The sequence below is a fragment of the Columba livia genome, chromosome 2 (assembly GCF_036013475.1).
Source record: "Columba livia isolate bColLiv1 breed racing homer chromosome 2, bColLiv1.pat.W.v2, whole genome shotgun sequence".
In the NCBI taxonomy this organism is placed as follows: domain Eukaryota; kingdom Metazoa; phylum Chordata; class Aves; order Columbiformes; family Columbidae; genus Columba; species Columba livia.
The window spans coordinates 161,150,202-161,174,989 of record NC_088603.1 but is presented as its reverse complement, the minus strand read 5'-3'; the positions used below and the strand labels follow the sequence as shown (position 1 = coordinate 161,174,989).

Sequence of the window (24,788 nt, the reverse complement as noted above, 5' to 3'; positions counted from 1 at the left end):
GATCCCCAAAGGGCTTTTCTCCTCCTTTTCTCCATCGCTGAAGCTCTCGTTGATAGAGGAACAACCCAACATGTGAAGCCATAGCTGCTCAGCGCCCATCACCCTGGTATCACCCACCCAAAACCCAAACACACCAGCGGACGGTACCTTCTGTAAGGCAAACCCATCCATTCCTGCAAAAAAACTGGTACAGAGCAAAAAAAAAGGCAAAAGACAGGGGGAAAAAAGCCCAAAGTGAGAACTTTAGGAAAGCAGGACATCAGCAAGAGTGGAGGGAAAGGCTAATAAATTAGTCTGTGCCTAATTACTTTTTGCGGCGGCGTGTGGAGGAGACTGCGTGCAGGATAAACGTTTCCTCCGAAGGAAAACACGGGCATCCTGCCTCCTCCGTCCAACTCAGCACCAGCCACGCAGGCAGGGTCCCTACAATTATCTTTAAAATATTCCAATTTAAATGAAAATATAAAAGAGATATTTAGAATATTTATTCTATTAGTAAAAGTGCTTACCGTGTCACTTTTAGCGTGTCAGAAAAGCATTCTCCTACAGATGATGGATAGCAGCCTGTAATTATATATGGGGAGAAATTGCTGAGCGGGCCATATTTAACTGGGGAGGACAAATACCAGCTTGGGCCATTAAGGGTTAATTTTATTCTCTAAATAATATAAAAAGTGCTGAGTCCGTTCCTTTGCTCAAAGTAGAAAGTCCTCAAATGGACCCCGGAGAGTTTATAATATTCTACTGAATCACGTAAAAATGTTAACCTTGCTTCATAAAACGATGGCTTGTTAAAGATGCACAGTCCCTTTTCTTTTGAATAATTTAGGACGGGAGTAAATCTTCTCTCGTTCTGCTTTTCCCTGTCCGAGGAACGTCTGCCTGCGGTCTGAACTGCGAAAGGCGCAGACGGCAAAGGTGTACGATGCCAACGTAGCATCCTCGGAGGAAACACTCAAACAAGGATGGCCGGTAATTAGGAATTTAGATTTTTTTGTGCTGGAGTTTGGCACACTGGGCTCTTCTCTCCCTTGTGTTTTCCTCTCTGTGCTCCCCTGAAGAAGCACAATTTCTTTTATCAGACCTTCATAAAAAATGTCCATTATTATCCATAATTTATGATGTGTCGTTCGCAGTGTTGCCTCTTAAGTACTTTCTAGATGTCTTGCAGGATGCTCAGGCCGCGTTGATCGGCCTTTGACCCATCCGATGGGCTGTAACTCCAGCTGTGCAAGCTCTTTCTCCAAACGATGCCGAGACTGGTCTGCTCTGTCTTCATCAGGAACTTAGAACAAGGGAGAAAGCTTTAATTTTGTGTTCCCAAGTCCCTTTTTCAGAAATGTAGACTCTAGAGGGCAAAGGTCCTTCCACTCTTCCTCTACAAGAGCATGACCAAGTCCTTCATTAAGAGAATGTTATCCCAAATATTAATAATTTTCAGGTAGTAGAGCCAGAACTTTGATTTCCAGCATCCTCACCCATTCCTTGGTCATGGGTTGAGAAGTTTCTCCAACCTGTGTATTTGCACATTGACCTACAGCTTCCTAAAGGGAGTGGAGGAACCTGCAAGTTCAGCTTGGTGAAGCAGATGGTGAAATACGGCTCAGAATAACTGCAGCTTGAATCATCTCTAAACACATCATATGTGTCTTAGTGAAAGCCACAAAGAGATGCCCACCATGGAAATCTCCCTGACATCTTGCCTGGAGCTCCCTGACCTTCTCCAGCACGCTGGGTGAGGCTGGTCCCTCTGGGCTGGTCACCTGTGCTGGAGGAAGCCTGAAGGGGGAAGTGGGAAGAGAGAGAGAAATTGGGGCCTCTTGCAGGTGCTCCCCAGGGTTTTCCGAAGATATTTTGATGAGCTGCTCTACAGTAAAAGCTCTTCTCTAGTTCCCCGTTCTTCTTCCCGTATGGGTCGTAGTGCCTATGTCTCAATTTGAGGCACAAGTTCTCTGGGAGAGGATGAGGTGAGGCTGCTGGGCACAAGGGATGAGGTAGCAGCACTATCGAGTGAAGCCACGGTAGCACAGAATCATAGAATCTGTTTGGTTGGATCATAGACTTGGTTGGATCAAATCAAGTCCACCCATTAAGCCAACTCTGGCATGAAACCATGTCCTTAAGAACCTCATCTACACATCTTGTAAACCCCTCCAGGGATGGTGACTCCACCACTGCCCTGGGCAGCCTGTTCCAATGCCCGACAACATTTTGGGCAAGAAATTGTTCTCAAGATCCAATCTAAACTTCTCTGGCACAACCTGAGGCTGTTTCCTCTCATCTGTTTCTGCCAAGCTGCTCTCATTCCTGTGCCCGTGCTTGGCTCCTGAAAAAATACCCAAATAATACAAAATAATATGAAATAATAACCAGCCCAAAGGAGCTCGTAGGGTGATAATATCCATGTCAGGTCGGGCAGCTGTTGTGATGTATGGTCATAGAATCATAGAATGTCCTGAGTTGAAAGGGACCCACAAGGATCATTGAGTCCAACTCCTGTCACTGCACAGGACAACTGCAAAATTCACACCGTGTGTCTGAGGATGTTGCCTGGTCTCTTATTGAACACTGTGAGGCTTGGGGCCGTGATGCTTCCCTGGGGATCTTGTTCCAGTGCTCCAGCACCCGCCTTTTCCTAATGTCCAACATAATATCCATCGCATGGTTGATCGCCAGCCATGGGCTGAGATGTCGGTGTGGCTGAGAGCTTGGACCTGGGAATTACAGCAAGCACTTGTGTCACATCCATAGGTGACCCCAAGGATCAAGATTTGCTTGACAGGCACAAAACGTGACTTGTTGGAGAATAAACTGTATTTGGAAGAATCGTGGCTGAGGCAGGTTGTGGTGCTGCCGTCCTCCAGCTCTCACAGCGTGTCAGAGCAAAGGCAAGCGAGTCAGCCCGGTCCCCTCTTAACTGCTGCATCTGTAAAATTGTTTTGTATTAAATAAGCTTTTCCCCCACGGTGTCCATTAACGAGCGCGCCGCATTAAATACTTCTCTTCGTATCGTTTCCATCAGCTGCCTTGAAGCCTGTGGGTAAATTCTTCCCCCGTGGGGACTATTAAGCAGTAAGACGCGGTGAGATTAAACAACGAGGCTACGGTGAAAATGCACGGGGAGATGTACTGGAATAAATCATGGGGAAAGGGGGGCTCTGTGCTCCGGTGTTTGCCGGCAACACATTGCTCTGGGGTATGAACGACCTGCCCTGTCCCCACCGATGGAGCTTGACCAGGGAACCTGCCATCACAGCAGGGATGCTCATGGTTGACCTTCACTGAAACAGCCTGATAGACTCCTAAAATCCATCTTTTTGCTCCTGCTGAGTTGCTCATCCAACAGCATTTCACCAGAGCTTTGATTTACTGGACCAAGTTGCCCAGAGAGGTGGTGGATGCCCCATGCCTGGAGACATCCCAGGCCAGGCTGGATGGGGCTCTGAGCAACCTGAGCTGGTGAAGATGTCCCTGCTCATGGCAAGGGTGGCACTGGATGAGCTTTGAAGGTCCCTTCCAACCCAAACTATTCTGTGATTCTGTGATTTGCAGCTTATCCACGTAAAATATCAGCAACGCTCATAGCGGCAGGGGCAGGTCTGGTCAGCACACGCTGCCTGAGGAAGTGCCGCTTCCTTAGGAAACATGATTTTCTGTCCCCAGATGTAGTTGTGGTGTCTTTCACAGTGGCAGCTGCTTGATTTTTCTTCAGAAATCTTAAACACGGGGACTTTTTCTTAGCCGATGCTTTGTTCTCATTTGTGTTTCTCTGGTCTCATGACACGTTAGGTTGATTATTTTCTTCTTTTCTGGTTGAAGTTTAACAGATTCCCACCATAAACTTATTTAATGTGTCTAATATATTAAATTTAACACATTCCTTTAGGAAAACGCACATCAGCTGTGCTAGCACCACCCAACAGTTAAATGTCTTTGGGTTCGGTTCGCGACAGAGAGCAGCAGCCTGAGGTCCTTGTTCCCCTTAATCTGTTATCACAGAATGGTGAAGATCAATACCATTCATATTGCATATTCTCAACTGATTTTTGTTGTTTCCTGGGTAGAACATCATTGGTTTTTTTTTCTCAGAGACAAGAGCCATCAGATGTTCGTCTTTTGGGGTCTTTCTTCCCCTTTCTTTGGTTCCAGGTTGACCTCCAGCCAGGTTGCCTTTGTTTTGAGCATGTAGAGTCGTCAAGGAACCCATGCGCATTCATCAGTGTAGCTGCTGGCTGATTCCCAGCTCTGTAATTACCCTCAACCTCCATCTTTCATCAGATCATAGAATGGGTTGGGTTGGGTTGCGTTGGGTTGGGTTGGGTTGGGTTGGGTTGGGAGGGACCTTTGAAGACCATCCAGTCCAAACCTGGCCATGAGCAGGGACATCTTCACCCAAATCAGGTTGCTCAGAGCCCCATCCAGCCTGGCCTGGGATGTCTCCAGGGGCGGTTCATCCACCACCTCTCTAGGCAACCTGGGCCAGGCTCTCACCACCATCATCATAAAAATGTTCTTCTTTAATGTCCAATCCAAACCTACCCTCTTTCAGGTTAAAACTGTTGCGCTGTCCTCTTGCTGGTAAAAAATCTCTCTCCGTCTTTCTTAGAAACCCTCTTTCCATATTGAAAGACCACAATAAGGTCGTCCCAGAGCCTCTTCTTCTCCAGGTTTCTCCAACCACAGCTCTCTCAGTCTTTCTTCCAAGGAGAGGTGTTCCAGCCTCCTGATCAACCTGGACTTCTGGCCGCCACAGAACCCATCACCTATGGTGTGGAGATAAAGGATGCTGGCTTTGCTGGGCAGTGGGGCAGCCCCTTGTCTGGGAGGGGGGATTTGTGGATTACCTTCTCCCATCGTTCAGAAATAGCTGATGGTGAGCACTGCGTTTGATAGCTCTTTTATAGTCCACTGCAGCTGTATGAAAATCAATGACAATAGCAACTTCACTTCATTTATCTTTTATTTTAGCTCTGGTTGACAGATGTTTTCTGGGTGCTAGAGTTGCCTGCTTGATTTTGTTTTATTCCTATAATGTGTAGCAGAAATCTTCAGTCGACAAACTGATTACTAAGTAAAACGTTTATTAAAAAAAATAATGGTAAGACTTAGTAATGAGTCTGCTCATAAAATCCCCCTGTACTGGGCACTGGTTAAGCCAGTCCTTGAATCCTGGGGTCAGTTTTGGGCCCCTCACAACAAGAAAGCCCTTGAGGTGCTGGAGCGAGTTGAGAGAAGGGAACGGAGCTGGTGAGGAGCTGGAGCACAAGTGTGGTGGGAGCGGCTGAGGGACCTGGGGAGTTCAGCTGGGGAACAGGAGCTGAGGGTAGACCTTCTTATCTCTGAACTGCCTGAGAGGAGCTTGGAGCATGGAGGGGGTTGGTCTCTTCTCCCAAGTAAAAAGTGATAGGAAACGGCCAAGAAGAGGAAACGGCCTCAGTTTGCCCCAGGGGAGGTTGAGGTTGGATCTGGGGGACAATTTCTTCCCCAAAGGGCTGTGGGGCATTGGAACAGGCTGCCCAGGGCAGTGCTGGAGTCACCATCCCTGGAGGGTTGGACAGACCAGAGATGAGGTTCTCAGGGGCATGGGGTAGTGCCAATGTTGGGTTAATGGTTGGACTCGATGATTTGGAGTGTCTCTTCCAAGCACAATGATTCTATGTTTCTCTGCCTCTGTGGATGGTGGCCAAGCTGGATTTGAGCAGACTGAGCTCTGTCTGGGTTTGCTCTATGGGGGTGTTGAGTCTTTGTCCATCTCCTCTGAGTGATGAGGGCCGAACTACTGGTAGTAAGTGATAAATCTCAGTACTTGGAAGGGGAGTTTTCTGTTGAAAATGCTTCGTAGCCTGCAGAGAAGGTTTAAAACTCATCAACTTTCTTCCATGCCTGATCCTACCCATGTATCGCTGTGGAAATCTTTGTGGGTTTCCAGTTGCATCTTATTTACCGTACTCCGTAATGGCATAATGAACGTTCTTATTGCTACTTTAATTTAACTGTAGTGTCTTCAACAGCATTCAGATGCTTAAGTTAAAGATGTTGCTTATCAGTGCAAACTTGAACTGCTTAATAGCCTGGACTACTTGATGATAGTGTTGATAATACTGGTCTGCAATTTTCTCTCTTAATATCTTTGTAGAGGAAGGTGTGTTCCCAAACATGAAAATTAGGAAGTTTAAGGGAAAAGCAGTCGCTGAATCATGGGTATAAAGTGGGAATATACTGATGAGGAAGAGAGTTCTTGATTTCAACCTGAACTTCTGTACAGATGAAGGCAAAGAAGAGCAGATTTCATCTTTGCTTCCCATACTGGAATCTCCCTTCGTTCCCATCTGTACTCCGTGGTCAGACGGTCTCTGCGTCCCGCGCACGGTGGGTGACACCTTCCTGAGCCACCTGGAATTATGTATGTGGTGGAGCCCCTATCATCATCCCTGATGCAAGTGACTCTGTAGAGGATGTTCAGTGGGTGTCTGGCTGGCTCCATCCCCACCAGTGATGACTTGGGGTTGGAAATTACCATTGATAGGTTCACCACATGAAACTGGCTCCATTGTGGCTTTAGGATGTGATGGATAAGATTGTGAGAATCTCTGATGGAAACTGGTTCCTCAACAAAGCGGTGCAGGGAATGCCTGAATGCTGCAGACATTCCCATGCAGGGCTGTGCGCTGATCTTTGCTCTTTGGTTTGGGATTCACCTTTGGGGTGTCCACATCCAAAGTGTCATAGTCAATGGATCAGTGTCCAAGAGGAAACCAGTACCAACTGGTGTCTCTTAGGAGTCTGTACGGGGATTAATACTATTTGATGTCTTCATCAATGACACAGATGGTGGGATTGAGCACACCCTCAGCAAGTCTTCAGGTGACACCAAGCTGAGCGATGCTGTTGATTCCCTTGAGGGATGGGATCCATTCAGAGAGACCTTGACAGGCCAGAGGAGTGGGCCTATGTGAACGTTCCGAAGATCAACAAGGCCAAGTGCAAGGTCCTGCACGTGGGTCAGGACAACCCCTGGTATCAACACAGGCTGGGGGATGGATGGATGGATGGATGGATGGATGGATGGATGGAGAGCAGGACTTGGGAACACTGGCGGGTGATAAATGGAACATGACCCAGCAACATGCGCTCACAGCCCAGAACCCACCCGTGTCCTGGGCTGCACCCACAGTAGCGTGAGCAGCAGGTGGAGGGGGGATCCTGCCCCTGTGCCCCCATGTCCTGAGGCCCCCTGAGCTCTGCGTCCAGCTCTGGGGTCCCAGCACCAGCCAGACATGGAGCTGTTGGAGCGGGACAGAGGAGGGACACGGGAATGGACCAAGGACTGAACAGCTCTGGGGGAGAAAGGCTGAGAGAGTTGGGGGTTCAGCCTGGGGAGGAGAAGCTCCAGGGAGGCCTTCTTGCAGCCTTTCAATATAGAAAAAGGGCTTCTGAGAAGGATTGGAAAAGACTTTTTACCAGAACAGGGGACAATGGTTTTAAACTGAAAGAGGGTAAGTTTAGATAGGGCATAAGGAAGATTTCTTTCTGTTTTGAGGGTGGTGAGACACTGGCCCAGGTTGCCCAGAGAAGTTGTAGATTCCCCATCCCTGGAAACATTCAAGGTCATGTTAGACGGGGCTTTGAGCGACCCGATCTAGTTGAAGATGTCCCTGCCCATGGCAGGAGGTTTGATGTAGATGATCTTTGAAGGTCTCTCCCAACCCGAATCATTCGATGAATTGATGCTTCCTCCTTACGTTCATGGCCTTGCTTTCATGGTGGCTCAACCAGCCCCGGGTGCTTAGGGGTTGGAGTTTGGCCGAGTTGCTCGCTATTGCTGGGTGATCCTCCTCTATCCTCTTGGCTTGTGTGTTTCTTCTATTTATATCTTGGCTTAAACTGTCAGTGAGTGTTGTCAGAGCTGTGCAGCTCTCCTCCAGGCTGAGTTGGGACACGGACAAAAGCCAGGCCTGGAAAATCCAACCTCCAGCCTTCGCGATTCCAAGCAAAGGTCTCACCAGTGTGCAGGGAGCTGGGGGCAAGGAGCAAGACCAGGCAGGAAGCAATTCCGCAATGAGAAGATATATTTAAAGGGAAAAAAATCATTGGAAATACTCGGTTAGGGTACTTGGCTCCTGCTCGGAGCTGAAACATGGAGATGTCATGTGCATGTGCGCTGGGGAGCTCCAACACTCTTTGATATCATTTTGCTACGTTGGAAATTCCAATTACAGAGGAATAACACCCTTAAATCAAGGAGCAGCAAGATACGAGGAAACAGTTGATGGTTGTTTAGAGGAAGTTCTAAGGTGTCGGAGAAGGGATATGAAGGAAAACCCGGTCCCTTAGGTCATTTCTGTTGAGGCTGGACTGTGCCAGGGAATGGATTCTGCAAGGACAAGGCTTTTTCTTGCCCACTTCAACCTCTCACAACTGTTTTGCTGCCTCTTAATTATGATGTTCCTGATGATTTTAGAAACATCATCCCAATCTTGCTCCAGCTCCAGAGGTATTTTAGCTCCAATGCTGGTTTATTGCCCACAAATACCAAGGGAGAGGATTCACGGCTTTGCGGTAGATCCTAGAGAGCACTGGGTAGATCCTAAATCCTAGCGAGTATTTGGAGAAGGCCATCAGAGGTCATCGCTTCCCTGCAAGCATTTTGCTAGGGCACCAAGCTCTGTTTTGAGGGCAGAAACCCATTTTGGAGCAAATTCCTTAAGACAGTTGCGTCAGCTAAATTTCTCCATCATTGTCCCACAGCCTGGATGATGTTTGGGTGTTTGTCCTCCAGGTTTTAATGACAGGGAGCTGGAATAGATAAATATATATATATTTTTTAATTATTATTTTATTTTTTGAAGGCTGCTTCCATCTGCACCCAATTATAAAAAAGCCATCAAAAATAAGCTATTTACTGGCTGTCAGTTTCGAGCGGCGTCAGGAAATGGCTCCAGCGCTCGCATCTCAACAGCCACTTAATGCTGAAACATGATGGGTAAGAGGGACATTAAAACAGCCTGACATCAATCCAGACGGTTAATCCTGCTGCTCAGCGATGGGGTTACCTGTAAGAGCTCTGTTGAAGCTGCGTGGATGTGCAGAGGGCTTGGAAAAATAGAGAGCACTTGAGTTGAGGCGCTTGGATTTTGGGGATTAACTCGTGTTTTTAATGCTCGTCTTCCCTGGAAGGTGCTTGGTGATTTTATCACTCCAGATTTCCAGGCACGAGCAGGAATTTTGTGTCCGTTGCGGTGAAGGACACTGGTCCAAGGGGATGGGAAGATGCTCCAGCGCTTTGCCATCTCTTTGTCCATCCGCTGGTCCCTTTGTCACCTGCTGTCCCCTGGCGCTGGGCAAGGAGGGATCAAGCAGGGGGGTGAGAGACAAGCCTGGAGATACTTGAGAAGTTCAACCTGGGCAAACGGCTGGTGGAGCAGAGCCGAGAACGCCGAGCTGGATGGGATCTCTCATCCCCACCCCGTAAGGTCAGTGGGTGGATGTTGATCGGCCCAGTAACCCAGCTTCACCTTCCTCCCGCCCTCCGCCACCTCCTGCCAAGCTCATTCGTGGAAAATGTTAATTAACGTCATCCTCGAGGCCAAGCCGGGACCTTGCAGCAGTTGCTGCCTCCTCCTTTGCCAGGTCCGTGCTAAAGAAGGCCGTGCCCTGCAAACCCCCTTGTCCCCGTCCCGTGCGTCAGGGCTCGCTGGGCCATTTAAGGCTTTATGGGTCGTTAGCGGCACCTTGAATTTCACCCAGAGCTGCCCTGGCAGCCACAGAGGAGTCCCGGCCATGGGTGCTGCCAACCGGGCACCGTCCCAGCGCCGGGCACCGCTGCTGTTCTGGGATACGGGGGGAACCCCACAGGGGAGAGACTGGGATGGGGACAGCAACAGCGGGATGGTGACATCCTCATCAGCACCCAGTGTCACCGAGCGCTTTCTCCCCAGGGTTTTTTAGGGGTGCTCTGAGTTTTATCTCTGTTGGAAGGGACCAAAGGCTTTTTTTTTCTCTCTTTTTATGGTCCAACCTGCGGGCTGGCGGGGGTCCCACGGGGGGGTATAATTAGCCACCTCGACAGGTGGAAGGGATCGGATGGTCCCTGGCGTGAGGTCGTGCCCATCACCCCCGCAGCCCATCTCGCCATCACCCCAGCTGACAGCAAAACCACTTTACGGCAACCCAACCCCAACACGTTTGCTCTGGCAGAAAAGCCAAATAAACAGAAACAGGCTTTTCCAGCCACCGAACCCGGCAGGGAGGTGATCCCCAAACTCACCATCCCAGCCCCGAAACAGCGGTGATGGACGGGGTGTTACGGAAGAAGAACCGAGCACTCGGGAGCGGCGTGGAAAAGCCATTAGAAACATGAGCTGAGGACACGGCCCTGGGATTAGTCAGACACGGTTTGTTTTCTTTATTAAGTATCTTTTTTGCCGTGAAGCCAATAAACGTGGGCTGGGACAATGATGGACTTGGAGTTCTGTACTGGGACCGTAGCACCATCCCTTGGCAGGGATTTGTAACCTGTCCCTCTGGTGCTTCATTTCTCAGTTTTTCCCCCAAAATAGCATCATTTCTCAGCATAGCAGCATCACCACCAGCTGGGAGGGTGGTGCATCCATGCAGCTTTTTGAGGCCAGAGCTCTTTTTTCCTGCTCTTCCCCTCGCCAAGTCCATTTTGCACTGGAAACTGCTACACAGGAGCGGATCTCACATCCATGGGCAGGGGCTCTGAAGAGCTGCCACCCTGCTGATAATGAGCAGTCATCGACTTCAGGTGGGTTTGTAATTAATAGGAGGTTTGCAAGGTGTCGCTGTCATCACATGGATGGAGATCTGAAGGTGGTGGTGGACTAGGAACCTTCCAATGTGGAGAAGATCTGATGCACCATCAGGCCAACTTGTAAGATCCATGCCATTGGACTGCGAACTGGTTGAAAGAAAGAAGCCAGAGAGTCGTGGTCAATGGGGCAGAGTCCAGTTGAGGCCTGTATCCAGTGCAGTGCCTCAGGGGTCAGTGCTGGGGCCTGTACTGTTCAATATATTCATCAATGATTTGGATGAGGGAATAGAGTGACTGTCAGCAAGTTTGCTGATGGCATGAAGCTGGGAGGAGTGGCTGACACTGAAAGCTGTGCTGCCATCCAGAGACCTGGACAGGCTGGAGAGTTGGGGGGAAAAATTTAATGAAATATAACAAGGGCAAGTGTAGAGTCTCGAATCTGGACAGGAACAACCCCAGGTTCCAGTATAAGTTGGGGAATGACCTGTTAGAGAGCAGCGTAGAGGAAAGGGACCTGGGGGTCCTGGGGACAGCAGGGTGACCATGAGCCAGCACTAGGCCCTTGTGGCCAGGAAGGCCAATGGTACCTGGGGTGGGTTAGAAGGGGGTGGTCGGTAGGTCAGAGAGGTTCTCCTGCCCCTCTGCTCTGCCCTGGGGAGACCACACCTGGAATATTGTGTCCAGTTGTGGCCCCTCAGTTCCAGCAGGACAGGGAACTGCTGGAGAAAGTCCAGCGCAGCCACCAAGATGCTGAAGGGAGTGGAGCATCTCCCGTGTGAGGAAAGGCTGAGGGAGCTGGGGCTCTGGAGCTGGACAAGAGGAGACTGAGGGGTGACCTTATTAATGTTTACAAATATACAAAGGGTGAGTGTCACGAGGATGGAGCCAGGCTCTTCTTGGTGACAACCAATGATAGGATAAGGGGTAATGGGTTTAAATTGGAACACAGGAGGTTCCACTTAAACTTGAGAAGAAACTTCTTCATGGTGAGGGTGGCAGAGCCTGGCGCAGGCTGCCCAGGGAGGTTGTGGAGTCTCCTTCTGTGCAGACATTCCAACCCGCCTGGACACCTTCCTGTGTAACCTCATCTGGGTGTTCCTGCTCCAGCGGGGGGATTGCACTGGATGAACTTTCCAGGTCCCTTCCGATCCCTGACATCCTGTGATTCTGTGATTCTATGATTCTGTGATTGAGCTGGATCTGGCCCCAGCTATAAAGATGATACAGGAATTATTTCACCTTGATGCCAAGCAGAAAGTTGATCAGACACCTTGAGAGTCCATCCCTCCCTGTTTTGCTGCTCGATGTTGTATGAAACATGAAATCCTGAGGTTTTGCTCTGCTTTCCTTGTGTTTCCCTTGTGCTGGCGCGCTCAACAGTTTTGCCCATCCCTCACCACCAGAGCTGTGTAATTTCTGGATGGGCATCATCATCCATCACTGTTCATCTGAACAGAGAATGGCTTTGGGCAAAGCACATGGGGAAAAGAGGAATGAGAAGATAAACCTGAGGAGGTTGCAGGTCTTGTCCATGCAGATGATCTCGGAGCTGAAAAAGGGAGTGATTTCACATAGAAGCTTCTTACAGAAGAATTAAATGGATGTTGTGGGTCTTTTAATGAATTTTCAGTGGAAAATTGGTACTGTCACCGCACTGTCCCCCCTGTTGAGCCAGTGTCCCTGTGTCCATCTGGATCCCCAGCCCTCCTGCTGCTCAGCGCCATCCTCAACCTCCATCCGCCGAGCTCTTTGCTCCGTTGCCGACTTCAGCGATTGCCCCCGGGCGATGGAGCTGCCGAACCCTTCCGCCCTTTCGAGGAGAGAGGTCCCACAGCTCAGCAGGGCTGCCGCTTCGTCCCAAAGGTCACCACGAGAGCTGCTCCCGTGCCCCCAAAGTCAAATTGTATTAAAAGGGCAGGAGCTCAGCTACATCCTGTGTCATTGGGAAGATGCGTTTTTTATAAACAGGCAAGAACGATCACGCTGAAACCCTCATTGTGTTTCTCTTTCTGTGGATTTGTCTTGTTTTCGGCCAAACCTGTGCAAAATTTGAGCATCTGTGCAAGGAGGTTTGCAGCATGGGGGCCCAAGCATAGAAGGGCCCATGTAGGGAAGAAGCAAGGCTGTGTCTTTGCTCATGGAGAAGGTGAAGAGGGCGAAGAATCTTGGTGTTAACGCTGGGCACTGCTGACAATGCACCTCACATCCTGGGATCAGTTTTGGACCCCTGATGACAAGAAAGCCCTTGAGGTGCTGGAGCGAGTTGAGAGAAGGGAATGGAGCCGATGAGGGGCTGGAGCACAAGTGTGATGGGAGCAGCTGAGGGACCCGGGGGTTCAGCTGGAGAACAGGAGCTGAGGGGAGACCTTCTGATCTCTGAACTGCCTGAAAGGAGCTTGGGACATGAAGGGAGTTGGTCTCTTCTCCCAAGTAAACAAGCGGTAGGACAAGAGGAAATGACCTCAAGTTGCGCCAGGGGAGGTTTAGATTGGCTATTAGGAAAAACTTCTTCATGGAAATGGTTTTTGGGCATTGGAAGAGGCTGCCCAGGGCAGTGGTGGGGTCACCATCCCTGGAGGGGTTGAACAGACGGAGATGAGCTTCCCAGGGACATGGGTTAGTGCCAGGGTTGGGTTAATGGTTGGACTCGATGATCTTGAGGGTCTCTTCTAACCAAAAGTATTCTGTGATTCTATGACATGGTACCTGCCTGTGCTCCTGGCAAGAGGCAAGCTGGATGGTGCTGGAGGGAACATCCTGGGTGGGAGTGGGTCCACCGAGGGCATCATGGGGCTGAGCAGGGTTCTGGGACCTGCTCCCACCCCTCATCCCTTGGGATACACTGGGATGAGCTCTCTGGATCCCTGGGTGTTGCTGTCACCATGTTGGGAACAGTCGGAGATTAGAGAGAAGCTTCTCCCTTCTCCTGGCCAATGTTCCCAACCACCCAGGTATAATCACACCCAAAGGTGTCTTCTCTGCCCTGCCTGCACATCTTCTGGCCTTTCTGGCTGCCAAAAAGGGGTTGAGCTCCAGCCCTGGGTCACCTTCATAAGGAGGGTGGTCCAAGCAGTGATCCAAAAGTAAGTCCTAAATGGAACATGCTTCATTCCTGCTCTTCCCTGCTCCTCCCCAAGTCCCAAGCATGTCTGGGACAAGAAATCCCCGTGTCCTCTCCAAAACCAGATTCTCCAGTTGACCTCTTTGGGACCTCCTACCATCACCGCCTTGGGGGTAGGTCTTTACTAGTAAGACTTTGGTGGTTTGGGTCAATAAAATCAGACACTCGGAAAGCTGTCGGTGAGTGTGTAGCATCTCCCAGAGGCGAATATTATTTTTTAATAAGTATTTTGGCATGGAATTGTATTTTGGTACGGAGAAGGAAGCACCAATGTGTTCTTCTGTTCCTTCAGCAACATGTTGGTGCCACCTGAAGGAGCCCAGCTCTGGAGACCTCTTCTCTCCATGGAGCTTTTGCTGCCTTTCTCAACATTTCTCTATTATTTTCCCCTCACAGTGCAAGAAGAAGCACACACTGGTTTGCCCTGACTTTGCCAAGAAAGGTTCCTGCCCCAGAGGTGCCCAGTGCAAGCTGCTGCACCCCCAGAAGAAGCGTCACCCAAGAGAGGCTGAAGATGGGGACCAGAGCGATCCCCCTGCCAAGTGGAGACGGCTCAGGGAGGAGACAGGCAGGTAGGAAAGTGCAGAAGAAACTCAGCTTTGCTACTTTTAAACCATTTTCTTCTTCTTCCCAACCTAGTCTGGATGTTCCATCTTTCGGCTGTGTATCTGTCAGTGTGGTGGTTTATTTTAAGATGTTGCTGATGTAGGTCGCTGTGGTGCCTTCTTGATAGAGCCACCATGGGCAATAGGGTTGGGCAGGGTCTGTGTTTGAGGGAGAAGTCTCCAGACAGAGCTGATGGAGAGAAAAGAGAGGATAGTTCATGTCTTTCTACCCAATGTGTCCTACTAACCAGGATTTTTTGATTCACATCCTTAGGAATTTATCACCCAGGGCTTTGTCACCTCCAGGTATCTCTGAGGCTTTTGTAGATCTTCCTCCTGGGAGATGGGTGGTGGAGCCCTGATGGAGAATCTACCACCAAAAATAGGTACAGATTATCCATAGCTCTGTGAGAAACTGGAAATTACCATCCCTCTTCCTCTATCTTCCTCAAATCTGTGGTGGAGGACAGTGCTGAGCCCTCGGCGTGGTCTTGAGGGACATGTCATCAGGACTGGACTCACTGCCTGAAGAAGCAGAGATGGACAAGGAGATACAAAAGGCTTTGTAAAGCCTTTTGATGCTGGGCTGGTTTCTTGGTTAATCCTTGCAAGGTCTCTGAGCTCTCTCGGGGCCAAGATGATGCTTTTGGGTGCGGGCTGAGGGACACATTGGTCCTCATCCCCAAAGGGAGACAGATTTTCTTCAGCTTGGCACATCTGCCCTCGTACCCTGTGAAACAACTACATCCCAACATAATTTAAATTGAAACCAAAATGAAATCGGGCTTTAAAAGCCAAAATCTAAAAATCCTGGTTAGCAGGAGAAGAAAATATTGGCTTGCATGCTCAGCCCTGCCATGTAAGGCAGTGGAGGGGGATGAGCACTCAGCGGGCTCTCCGAACTTATCTCGGGTGACACAAGAGCCTTGGAATGACACACAGCTCAGGTCCCCGGTGTGAACGAGGTGTAAAATAACTCCTTGCTCTTTTTAGGTAAGGAGGGATGAGCTGGGTGATGGGGAGGGACCTTCCTACCGTCCTTGGACCGGCTCCTGGCATCCTCCGTGGGGAAGGGAGCGTGTCCCAGCTTGGAAGCTGCTTGGGGGGTTTTTTTTTTCCTTTATTGGCACCGTCTTGGAGCTGTGGAACCAGCTGTAGTGTCACGTTAGTTGGGCTCGGAGAAGGGCGGCAAGGCTGGGACCAAGCCAAAACCAGCACGGGCATCTCCGAGCCGTCCCTGCTCCCCGTTCCCTCCGTCTCCTCTTCTCCTCCGCTCCATCAGCAGAGTCCAGCATCTCCGTGAGCATCCGAGAGCTGCAGGGAAGCGCAGAGCAAAGAATCAGCTGGGGAGTGAGAAGTTCTGGCTGAATCCAAGCTGGGTCCTGGGAAATCGGAGATACGGGGCAGCCAGGGATGGAGCGTGGAGATCCTCCGTGTGCAGCTCTGTTTCACCCCAGCCTCTCCCATCCCACCTGATGCCATTCCCAGCGTTGGCAAGCGGGATAATTTTACTTTTCTTTATTTGTTTTCCCACGTGCTCCTGCAGGAATGATCCAGCTCAGCTCCACGATGATGGCGAAATGCCAGGACCATCCAGCACGGAGCAAGAGGTGAAGTTCTGGAAAAAGGCGAACACCTCACCGACCAGTTGGCTGCGAAAGCTGCCGTCCTTCATCTCCCTCCAGTCCTCATCCTCTCCCGGTGACCAGGGCTGCAAGGAGGAGAAAGATGAGGATGAATTGGAGGATGAACAAGGTAAGAAGCTCTCGCTTTGGTTTTGCTCACACGTGCTCCGGGCTGTTCTGATTCACGGAGCAGGAGAGTTATTCCCCCGTTGGGTTTTGTTGGGATTGGTGTTTCTTGTGAGTCACCAAACCAGTTACGCTGGGAGCTCTAACTGGGTTTTGCATCACGCGAGGACATGAGCTGCTGGTTTTGCTCCTGAAACCACACACATGGGGATTTTGTCCCCATCTTTTGTCATCTGCTCCGTCTTCCTTATCCTATAAATTATCCAATGATAGACACACAGAAGGACCTCTGGACAATTTCTGGACCGTCCATCGAGATGTGAAATAGCTTCAAAGATTTGAAATAAAAACATCCCTGGTGGGAAATGGGATGGGGTGTTTGCAGATGGCAAGTTCAGAGGAAGAGCCGTGTTAATCTGAGATCATCATTAAAAAGTGGGGGAAGAGGCTTTGGAAATTAGTAAAATTTCTGGAAAATGCAGCTTTATGATGAGCAAAACTTCTTACAAACACATGAGAGCAAACAGTTTCTGCCTTAACATGTTTTTTTGACTTTTGGAAAAGTTCAGGGAAGTGTTTCAACTGTTTCAAACTGAACTGACTGTGGGGGGAAAAAAACAAATCAAACAGGGCAAAATTGTTGAAAGGATAAGAAGAAATGTCTTTGTTTCCCTGCAAAGCGGCTTGTGGGGGAGGTCAGCTGCATTTCTGCTTCTCCAACATTTTCCTTGGTTCCTCCTCTCCTAATTCAGCTCCCACACGGGAGCTTTAGTCACCAGCAGCGCTGTGGGAAGGGACAGGACTTTGGGACACATCAGGGATGCATCCTCAGTAGCAGAGGTGATGGAGACAGAAAGGCACAGATTGTACCTGGTCCTTCCCAGTGCTGGGTGGGAGATTTTTAGCCGGATGATGTTTCATGTTTTCATTTCCCAGCCTTTGCTGGAGGGATGTGCAGCAGCTGCATCTCCTGAGCACAATCATAGAAAAGGGGACAACATGTGGCTCAGAAACCCAAATATTTTGTGTCATTAAGGATGAAATCTCCACTTGGGATGCTGGAGCATCCCAATCCATCTTCACTCCGACCGAGCGTGCAGCTGGAGCAGGATCCCCCTGGAGAAGGGATGAATCCAGTGCCAAAAGCCATGCCGGAACATTTGCACCGTAGTCCGTAAGCGGGTACTGAGGATCTACAAGGCTTTGCCTGGCTCAACCACAAAGCAGTTCGAGCCTGGGAGGGCTGAGATGCCTTAACGGTGTCAGGAAGAAAATTCCCAGGATTAGCAACATATTTCTGAAGTCACGGGCGAGCGACTGCGCTGTCGAACCGCGGTGCGGTGGAGATGGCGAGGGACCGTTCCGGCTGGGAAAGCTCCTCTGCGTGATGCGGGGTGAAGCACTCGGCTCCCCTTTCCAGGGATTTCTTCCTGGCGTGCGCCTCCCTCCTTCTCTCTCCTTGGCCCCAGTTCAACTCCCTTTTGATCTCGATGGTGGGGCCGGGGAAGTGTTCCTAAAGCAGCGACTTAATCGGGTTGTTTTTATCACTGCGATGAAGATGAAGCAATTAATCCGCATACAAGAAAGCTGTCGAAACGCCTTGGATTGCGCTTGGCAGCCTGGAGTAACTTGGTCAAGAGGGCAGAGGCATCGTCCTGGCCGTGCAGGCGTCTCTTTCCTCTTAACTCTGTTTTGCACGTGCTGGGAAGGGTGATTTCCAGGTGTTTTGGGTGGGAGGTTGAGTAGGAGGTTCAGTCCAAAGATGTTGGGAGGAAGGTTGTAGAGAGCTGGCGAGTATGGGGTCGCGAAACACATCCCTCTGTGCTCCTTTGCCCAGGGAGCATGTAGCATCAGGAAAATAGATACTGGAGGATCCATAGGAAAGGAAAACTGGACAGGAATTGCAGTAGGTTGTAAAATCATCTTATGATAAAGCCATTTCCCTGCCAAGTGATTGTATGGGGTGAATCCGGGCGTGAGGATGCTCTTCAGTGCCCGTATCCGATGCTGGGGTGCGCTCTGTAATTAAAGTCTCATCTCAACACACACAAACGAAGGGGCTCAGGCCACAGTAGCAGCTGGAGACCCCCGTGACCTAATGGGAGAAAGGAAACCCTGGCTGCTAATGAACCATCATCCCGATATAGCGCAGGATGGGACTGTGGATGCTGCTAGGGGAGGTTTAGATTGGGTCAAGCATTGGAACAGGCTGCTTAGAGCAGTGGTGAAGTCACTATCCCTGGAAGGGTTGAACAGATGCGGAGATGAGGTTCTTAGGGACATGATTTAGTGCCAGTGTTGTGTTCACGGTTGGACTCGATGATCTTGAGGGTCTTTTCCAACCAAAATGATTCTATGATGGCCAAAAATCACCAGGACTGGTGCTTATGAGCTTGAAGTCTTGTTCTGAGCTGAGCCGAGGTCAGGATGAGACCTTGCGAAGCTGATGGGTTTTGGGGGTCTGCACCTTCCCCGCTGCCACCGTCGTGCCAGAGATAATATTGAGTTTCTGCTTGTAAAGCTTGAAAGTGACACGCAAATTGTCAGGGTTGTAAATAAGGAGGAGGACAGGTTATTATTACGGAGTGATCTGAATTGCTTGGTTAAACGGTCACCATTTGAGAAAATGCCCTTTTAATACTGGTAAATGCAGGAGGAACGAAGAAAAACAGCGGCACCGTGTGCGGGAGGGATGGAGAAGAGGGGGTTTGGAGATGACCTTTAAGGACCAATATGGGCAACAGCATCAACTTGGGGGGTCTGGTTGGGGGTTGCAGCTTTGGGATGTAGAAAAAGGGGACTGGAAAGGGTTGATGTGGTTTACAGGCATGATGTTGAGCCCGCTGCTGTCCTCGCATAGGAAGGGTTCCCAACCTGCAAGAGGTTGTAATTTAAGGTCAGAGGAGTAATTTGAGGGCACCGGTGCTTTCTGAGCATCCTCTGAAAAGCCCATCCATGCGACACGGGGAGGTCAAACCGCTTCCAGCCAAGTGTTCTGGCTGTCATATGTGGGCTTGGTGGCATCTCATCCTTCACCTCCTTGTGTTCTCCATCCAAGAGGGCAGAGCCAGAGGGAACACGGGCTCCCCTACCCCTCCGACACCCGTTTCCAGGTAATGGGCTTTTCCATATTTCACCTTCCAGTTAAATAGCTTACGCTGGAGCCTAACTGGCCTCCCTGCGCTAATTGTAAGCAAGCGCACCAATGCAAACCATTCCAATCGAGTGCTAATTTAATTAGAAAGCACCCATTTTAGTTAATTTGTTCGAGAAGATCACTGAAAACTCCTGGAGAGAACAGATGTTCCCCTCTCCCCCGATGAACATTCAGGGGTTTGTAAATGGCTCCACTCAGCCTTGTTTAGGAGAGAAAAGAGGATTTTATAGCTGCAAACGACCCTTTCTGTAAACATTTTACAGCTCTCTGCACGTTTGAGTGACGATAAACCCCTAGCAACTCGGCGGGCTGCAAATTTGCGACCATACGGCTATCATTTTATTGTCATATTTCACGGTCGTAACGTTAATGGAAGATGCTCGCTACAGTCTTTTTTAACGGCTCCGCTGAGCACGCTCAAAAACGCTTTGGCTTTGGAAGAATTCGTGGAGGTGCAAACGCTTCTGGGTTTGTTTACCGCTTTCACTTCTGGAGGAATAACTTTGGAAACGTAAATCTCCTCCCCTTCTCCACCTCATGCTTGAGAGATGCTTCTGATGGAGCATGAGACTGTGGGGATGGACAACACTTTGGTGCCATATATTGGACTGAACAACCACAACCCCTGAAATTTAAGACAAAACTGGTGCTTCCGACCCTTCAGGTGGATGCGGCCAGTCCCGCTTGGCTGTGCTGAGGGTCCCAAAGGGTCTCCACCACAGTAGCATCCCCTTTACAGGCTCGGGGAAGATTGGCTGGAAAGCTGCCCAGTGGAAAAGGACCTGGTGGTGTTGATCAGCAGTGGCTAAATGTGAACCAGCATGTGCCCAGGTGGCCAAGAAGACCACCAGTATTTTGGCTTGAAGCACCACCACTGTGGCCAGCAGGACCAGGGCAGTGACCATCCCTGTACTGGGCATTGATGAGGCCAAACCTCAAATCCTGGGGTCAGTTTTGGGCCCGTCAAACCAAAAAAGTCCTTGAGGTGCTGGAGTGAGTTGAGAGAATGGAAGGGAGCTGGTGAGGGGCTGGAGCACAAGTGTGATGGGAGCGGCTGAGGGACCTGGGGGGTTCAGCTGGAGAACAGGAGCTGAGGGGAGACCTTCTGATCTCTGAACTGCCTGGAAGGAGCTTGGAGCCAGGGGGGTCGGGCTCTGCTCCCCAGGAACAAGCGCCAGGAGCAGAGGAAACGGCCTCAAGTTGCGCCAGGGGAGGTTGAGGTTGGATCTGGGGAACAATCTCATCACCTGAAGGGTTATGAAACACTGGAACAGGCTGCCCAGGGCAGTGGTGGAGTCACCATCCCTGGAGGGTTGGACAGACCAGAGATGAGGTTCTCAGGGACACGGGGCAGTGCCAGGGGTGGGTTATAGTTGTACTCGATGATCTTGAGGGTCTTTTCCAATCAAAATGATTCTATGATCCCGCTGCTGGTGGGCGCTGCCCTCACCGGCCCCTGACCGACTCACGCTCCATTGGGCGCACAGGGAGAGTTTAATTAATGAGCATCCAAACCCTTTCATAACTGAATTAACAAATCTCTACTAGAATTGCTTTTTTCAGTGTAAATATTTATCGAGCTGCAGGTAGCGGGCTGTACCTATCCCTGGAGCAGGACAACGCGTATCAGGCTAATTAGTTTCCTGTTAATGGGCTGGATCTGCCTGGGTCATTAGCAATAGCATCTTCTCCTCCTGAGTCAGCAGGTCCTTATGGGTTCGAGTGCTTTTTGGTGGGGGTCCCTGCAGTGGGGGAGGTTTAGGTTGTTTTCATCCACCTTGGATATTGGTTTCAAACATCTTCTTCTTGGTCATGGTTCTTCCTTCCCATCCCAGAGAAATGGGCTGGTACTTGAGCTGATGGGCCTCACCAGGGGGAATCCTTGGTGGACCTAGCCCATTCCTCTGCAGCAATGACTTAGATCTGGTGGCCCTTGTCTTCATCCCTCCATCCCTCCATCTCCTCCATCCCCTCCTTCTCCATCCCCTACAAAAGCCCTGATCCTGCAGGACACCATCAAGCTTGAAGATATATCAGGCTTTAGGGTGCTACAGATAACACAGGTGTTTCTGAAGGGTGGGGCTGGATCTCCTCATGTCTTGGTGGTTCTGAGAAGGTCCAAAAGTCAGAAACTTCACCGCCATTTAATTTCCGTATTGCAAATTGGCCAATTTAGTTGAAACTTCCAGTAAACCAAACGAGTGCTTTGATTTTTTGTAATTGAGCTCTCGTCCTGACTCAAAATCATCATTTCTTACCCCACAAAAGTCAGTTGAAGATTTACTTTCTGCCTGGACCGAGCTACCTGCCCATTTCCAGTCCTCTTCATCAGTGATTTGCAGGCGATTTTCAGACCCGTCAAGTCTCATTCCTTTGCCAGGACTGAAATCTGCTGCATCCATATGAATTTTTCACCTGTTTTTGGGGTCTCATCCACCTGTGATGTTGGGTCTGGAGACCAGAGCTTTTAGACTTTGCTGAGGATTTCAGAAAACCCATCTCCTTCAAACTGTCACCACTGGGCAGCCTTGTTGTCCCTTCCCTGAGTTGTTTAGTGACCTGAAAACTCGAGATAGAAGAGCTCTCCGAGACGGTGAAATCCTGTCTTCTTCTGGACAATGATCATGATGAGCTACATGAGGTTCATGATGATGGTAGATGATGTTCTTAGGCACATGGTTTCATGCCAATGTTGGGTTTACAGTTGGACTCAATGTTCTTGAGGGTCTCTTCCAACCAAAATGATTCTATAAGCTCCAGCTCACCAGTAAAGACCACATGTGGTCTTCACCCTATGTCCTCATGGTCACCATGTACCACCAGACCACAAATAATCTCTGCCATGCCCTCAACCCAACAAAGACCCTTTTCCCACTGTTGCAGCTCATGGCTGGTTTTCTGGTGACTTTTTTCCTCCAAAAAAGAAGGAATTAAGGAGAAGAGACGTGGAAAGGACATCCCAGCAGAGATGTCCAGCTCTACAAACATGGCAGGAGATGGACACTGCCAGGTGGTGGAACATCTTCTCCAGCACATTCCCCCTTCAGATTTCATTATTAGGAAGGAAAAAAACATCTGAGCATTTTTCCTTGTGGACAAAGCTTCTCCTGACATCCCAGTCTTGATGTTTCCCTCACCTGAGGGACAGAAGGTCTGGGTGATACAGGAGCTGGGTGAGGTTTTGGTGCACGTTGTCTCACCAGGTGAATTTAGTGCCAGATCCATCATCCCCCCGCTGCTTTTTCCATGTGAAAAGTGATTTGCGGAAAAATTCTGGGGCTTAACCATCGTTCCATCCTGCCTTTTGTTCTTGGGCTTGATTAAAAAAAGAATTATTATTTTAATTCATTAAAAAAAAGGCATCTCCCAACCCAAGTTTCTCCAGGAGGTCACTCAGCCGAGCGCTTTTGCTGTGAAAAATAATGCCATTTTCAACAAAGATTTGACCAAAGTGGCTGGGAAGGGGTTAAGGGTTATTTTTCCTTTGGGAATTGGGGGGGGGAAAGTGAGCTTGGGGATTTTGGGGGATTTGGGGGGATTTCTTCTTGCGGTGTTGAACATCGAGGATCTGTCGGGGAGATGCTGGGATGCATCTCGGTGCTCCGAGCCACAGGGTGGTAATTCTTGTTGTGTTAATAACCAGAACATTGACCGTCCGGCTGTTAAAACTCCTGCTAATTGCAGTCACCTCGTTAGCCTGTTTTCCTTGGGGAAATGGGATTTTTTGTTTCATTTTAGGCCATTTTACATAGGGATGGCTGCAAAGCCCTTTTCTTGAGCCCAGCTGGATGCAGGAAAGTATAAAATCCCCCAGGTAGCATCAGGAGAGTGATGAGAGTGATGAAGACCAAACATCCCATCAGTCCGAAAGTTGGTAGGGAAGGAAAAATATCAAAATAACCATTTTTCCCTCTGGGAAAGCTTTTTATAGCTGGAAATCAACCATCCTCTTGTGCATCCCCTGTTTTTGGGGCTGGGGCATCATCCACATTGACATGGGGCATCTCCAGTTACATTCAACCCTCACAGTTTTGGGGACAAAAAGCAATATTTAAATCCTCGGAAATGTGGAGTGATGGGAAGGGAGAGGATGTGGGGACAAGGACCAGACCCATGTCCTTTTACCCCCCCATCCGAGGTGATTCACAGAATCCCAGAATGTCAAGGGTTGGAAGGGACCTGGAAAGCTCATCCAGTGCAATCCCCCCATGGAGCAGGAACACCCAGATGAGGTTACACAGGAAGGTGTCCAGGTGGGTTTGAATGTCTGCAGAGAAGGAGACTCCACAACCTCCCTGGGCAGCCTGGGCCAGGCTCTGCCACCCTCACCATGAAGAAGTTTCTCCTCAAATTTAAATGGAACCTCTTGTGTTCCAGTTTGTACCCATTACCCCTTGTCCTACCATTGGTTGTCACCAAGAAGAGCTTGGCTCCATCCTTCTGACACTCCCCCTTTAGATATCTGTAACCATGAATGAGGTCACCCCTCAGTCTCCTCTTGTCCAGCTCCAGAGCCCCAGCTCCCTCAGCCTTTCCTCACACGGGAGATGCTCCACTCCCTTCAGCATCTTGGTGGCTGCGCTGGACTCTCTCCAGCAGTTCCCTGTCCTGCTGGAACTGGGGGGCCACAACTGGACACAATATTCCAGGTGTGGTCTCCCCAGGGCAGAGCAGAGGGGCAGGAGAACCTCTCTGACCTACTGACCACCCCCTTCTAACCCACCCCAGGTACCATTGGCTTCCTGGCCACAAGGGCACAGTGCTGGCTCATGGTCACCCTGCTGTCCCCAGGACCCCCAGGTCCCTTTCCCCTACACTGCTCTCTAATAGGTCATTCCCTACTTTTAAATCCTTTTAAATCCCTGTTATATCAGCATCTGGACGAAACGAATTTTATTTTAACTTTCAAGTGCAGATGGAGCCACCGGACCCAGCAGCGTCTGGGGGAAAACCAGGTGTTATTGAAAAATATAATGGTGCCACCTGAAGCGTGATTTACTGCCCTGTCCACTCCTTGGACTTGATAATATATTTCTATTAGATTTCCCTCTTTTCCCTTCCTTCCCCTCGCCGAGAGTGGCAAGTTTCTCCGTCTGCCTGACACTTTCTTAGGTTTAGGCAAAATAAATGTTGATTTTCATCAGGAGGAAGAGCGCTGGAAATCCTCATTCTCCGGCGAGGTTGACAAGCTCAGCAAAAGCCGCTCGGTTTTTCGACGGAGAGCTCGTGATCCAGCCCCGGTTCTTCTCCTTCGGAAGCAGTTCAATCATTGTAATGAAAAAAAAAAGGGGGGATTTTTGTTTATTTCTTTTCTTTTTTAGCCTGGCTTTTGCTAACTAGAAATTATATACCTGGTTGCTGGAAGATGGATTGTTTGGCT

At 49.7% G+C, this 24,788-nt stretch overlaps 1 protein-coding gene across 2 annotated transcripts in view; it reads left to right on the top strand.

Moving 5' to 3' along the window:
• Positions 1–24,788, top strand: part of ZC3H3 (zinc finger CCCH-type containing 3) — a 206,961-nt gene that overhangs the window by 177,305 nt on the left and 4,868 nt on the right. For both annotated transcript variants that reach the window (XM_065054611.1, XM_065054612.1), the window contains 2 exons: positions 14,292–14,467; positions 16,047–16,255. In XM_065054611.1, the coding sequence (XP_064910683.1) occupies positions 14,292–14,467; positions 16,047–16,255 (385 nt within the window). The remainder of the gene's footprint in view (positions 1–14,291; positions 14,468–16,046; positions 16,256–24,788) is intronic.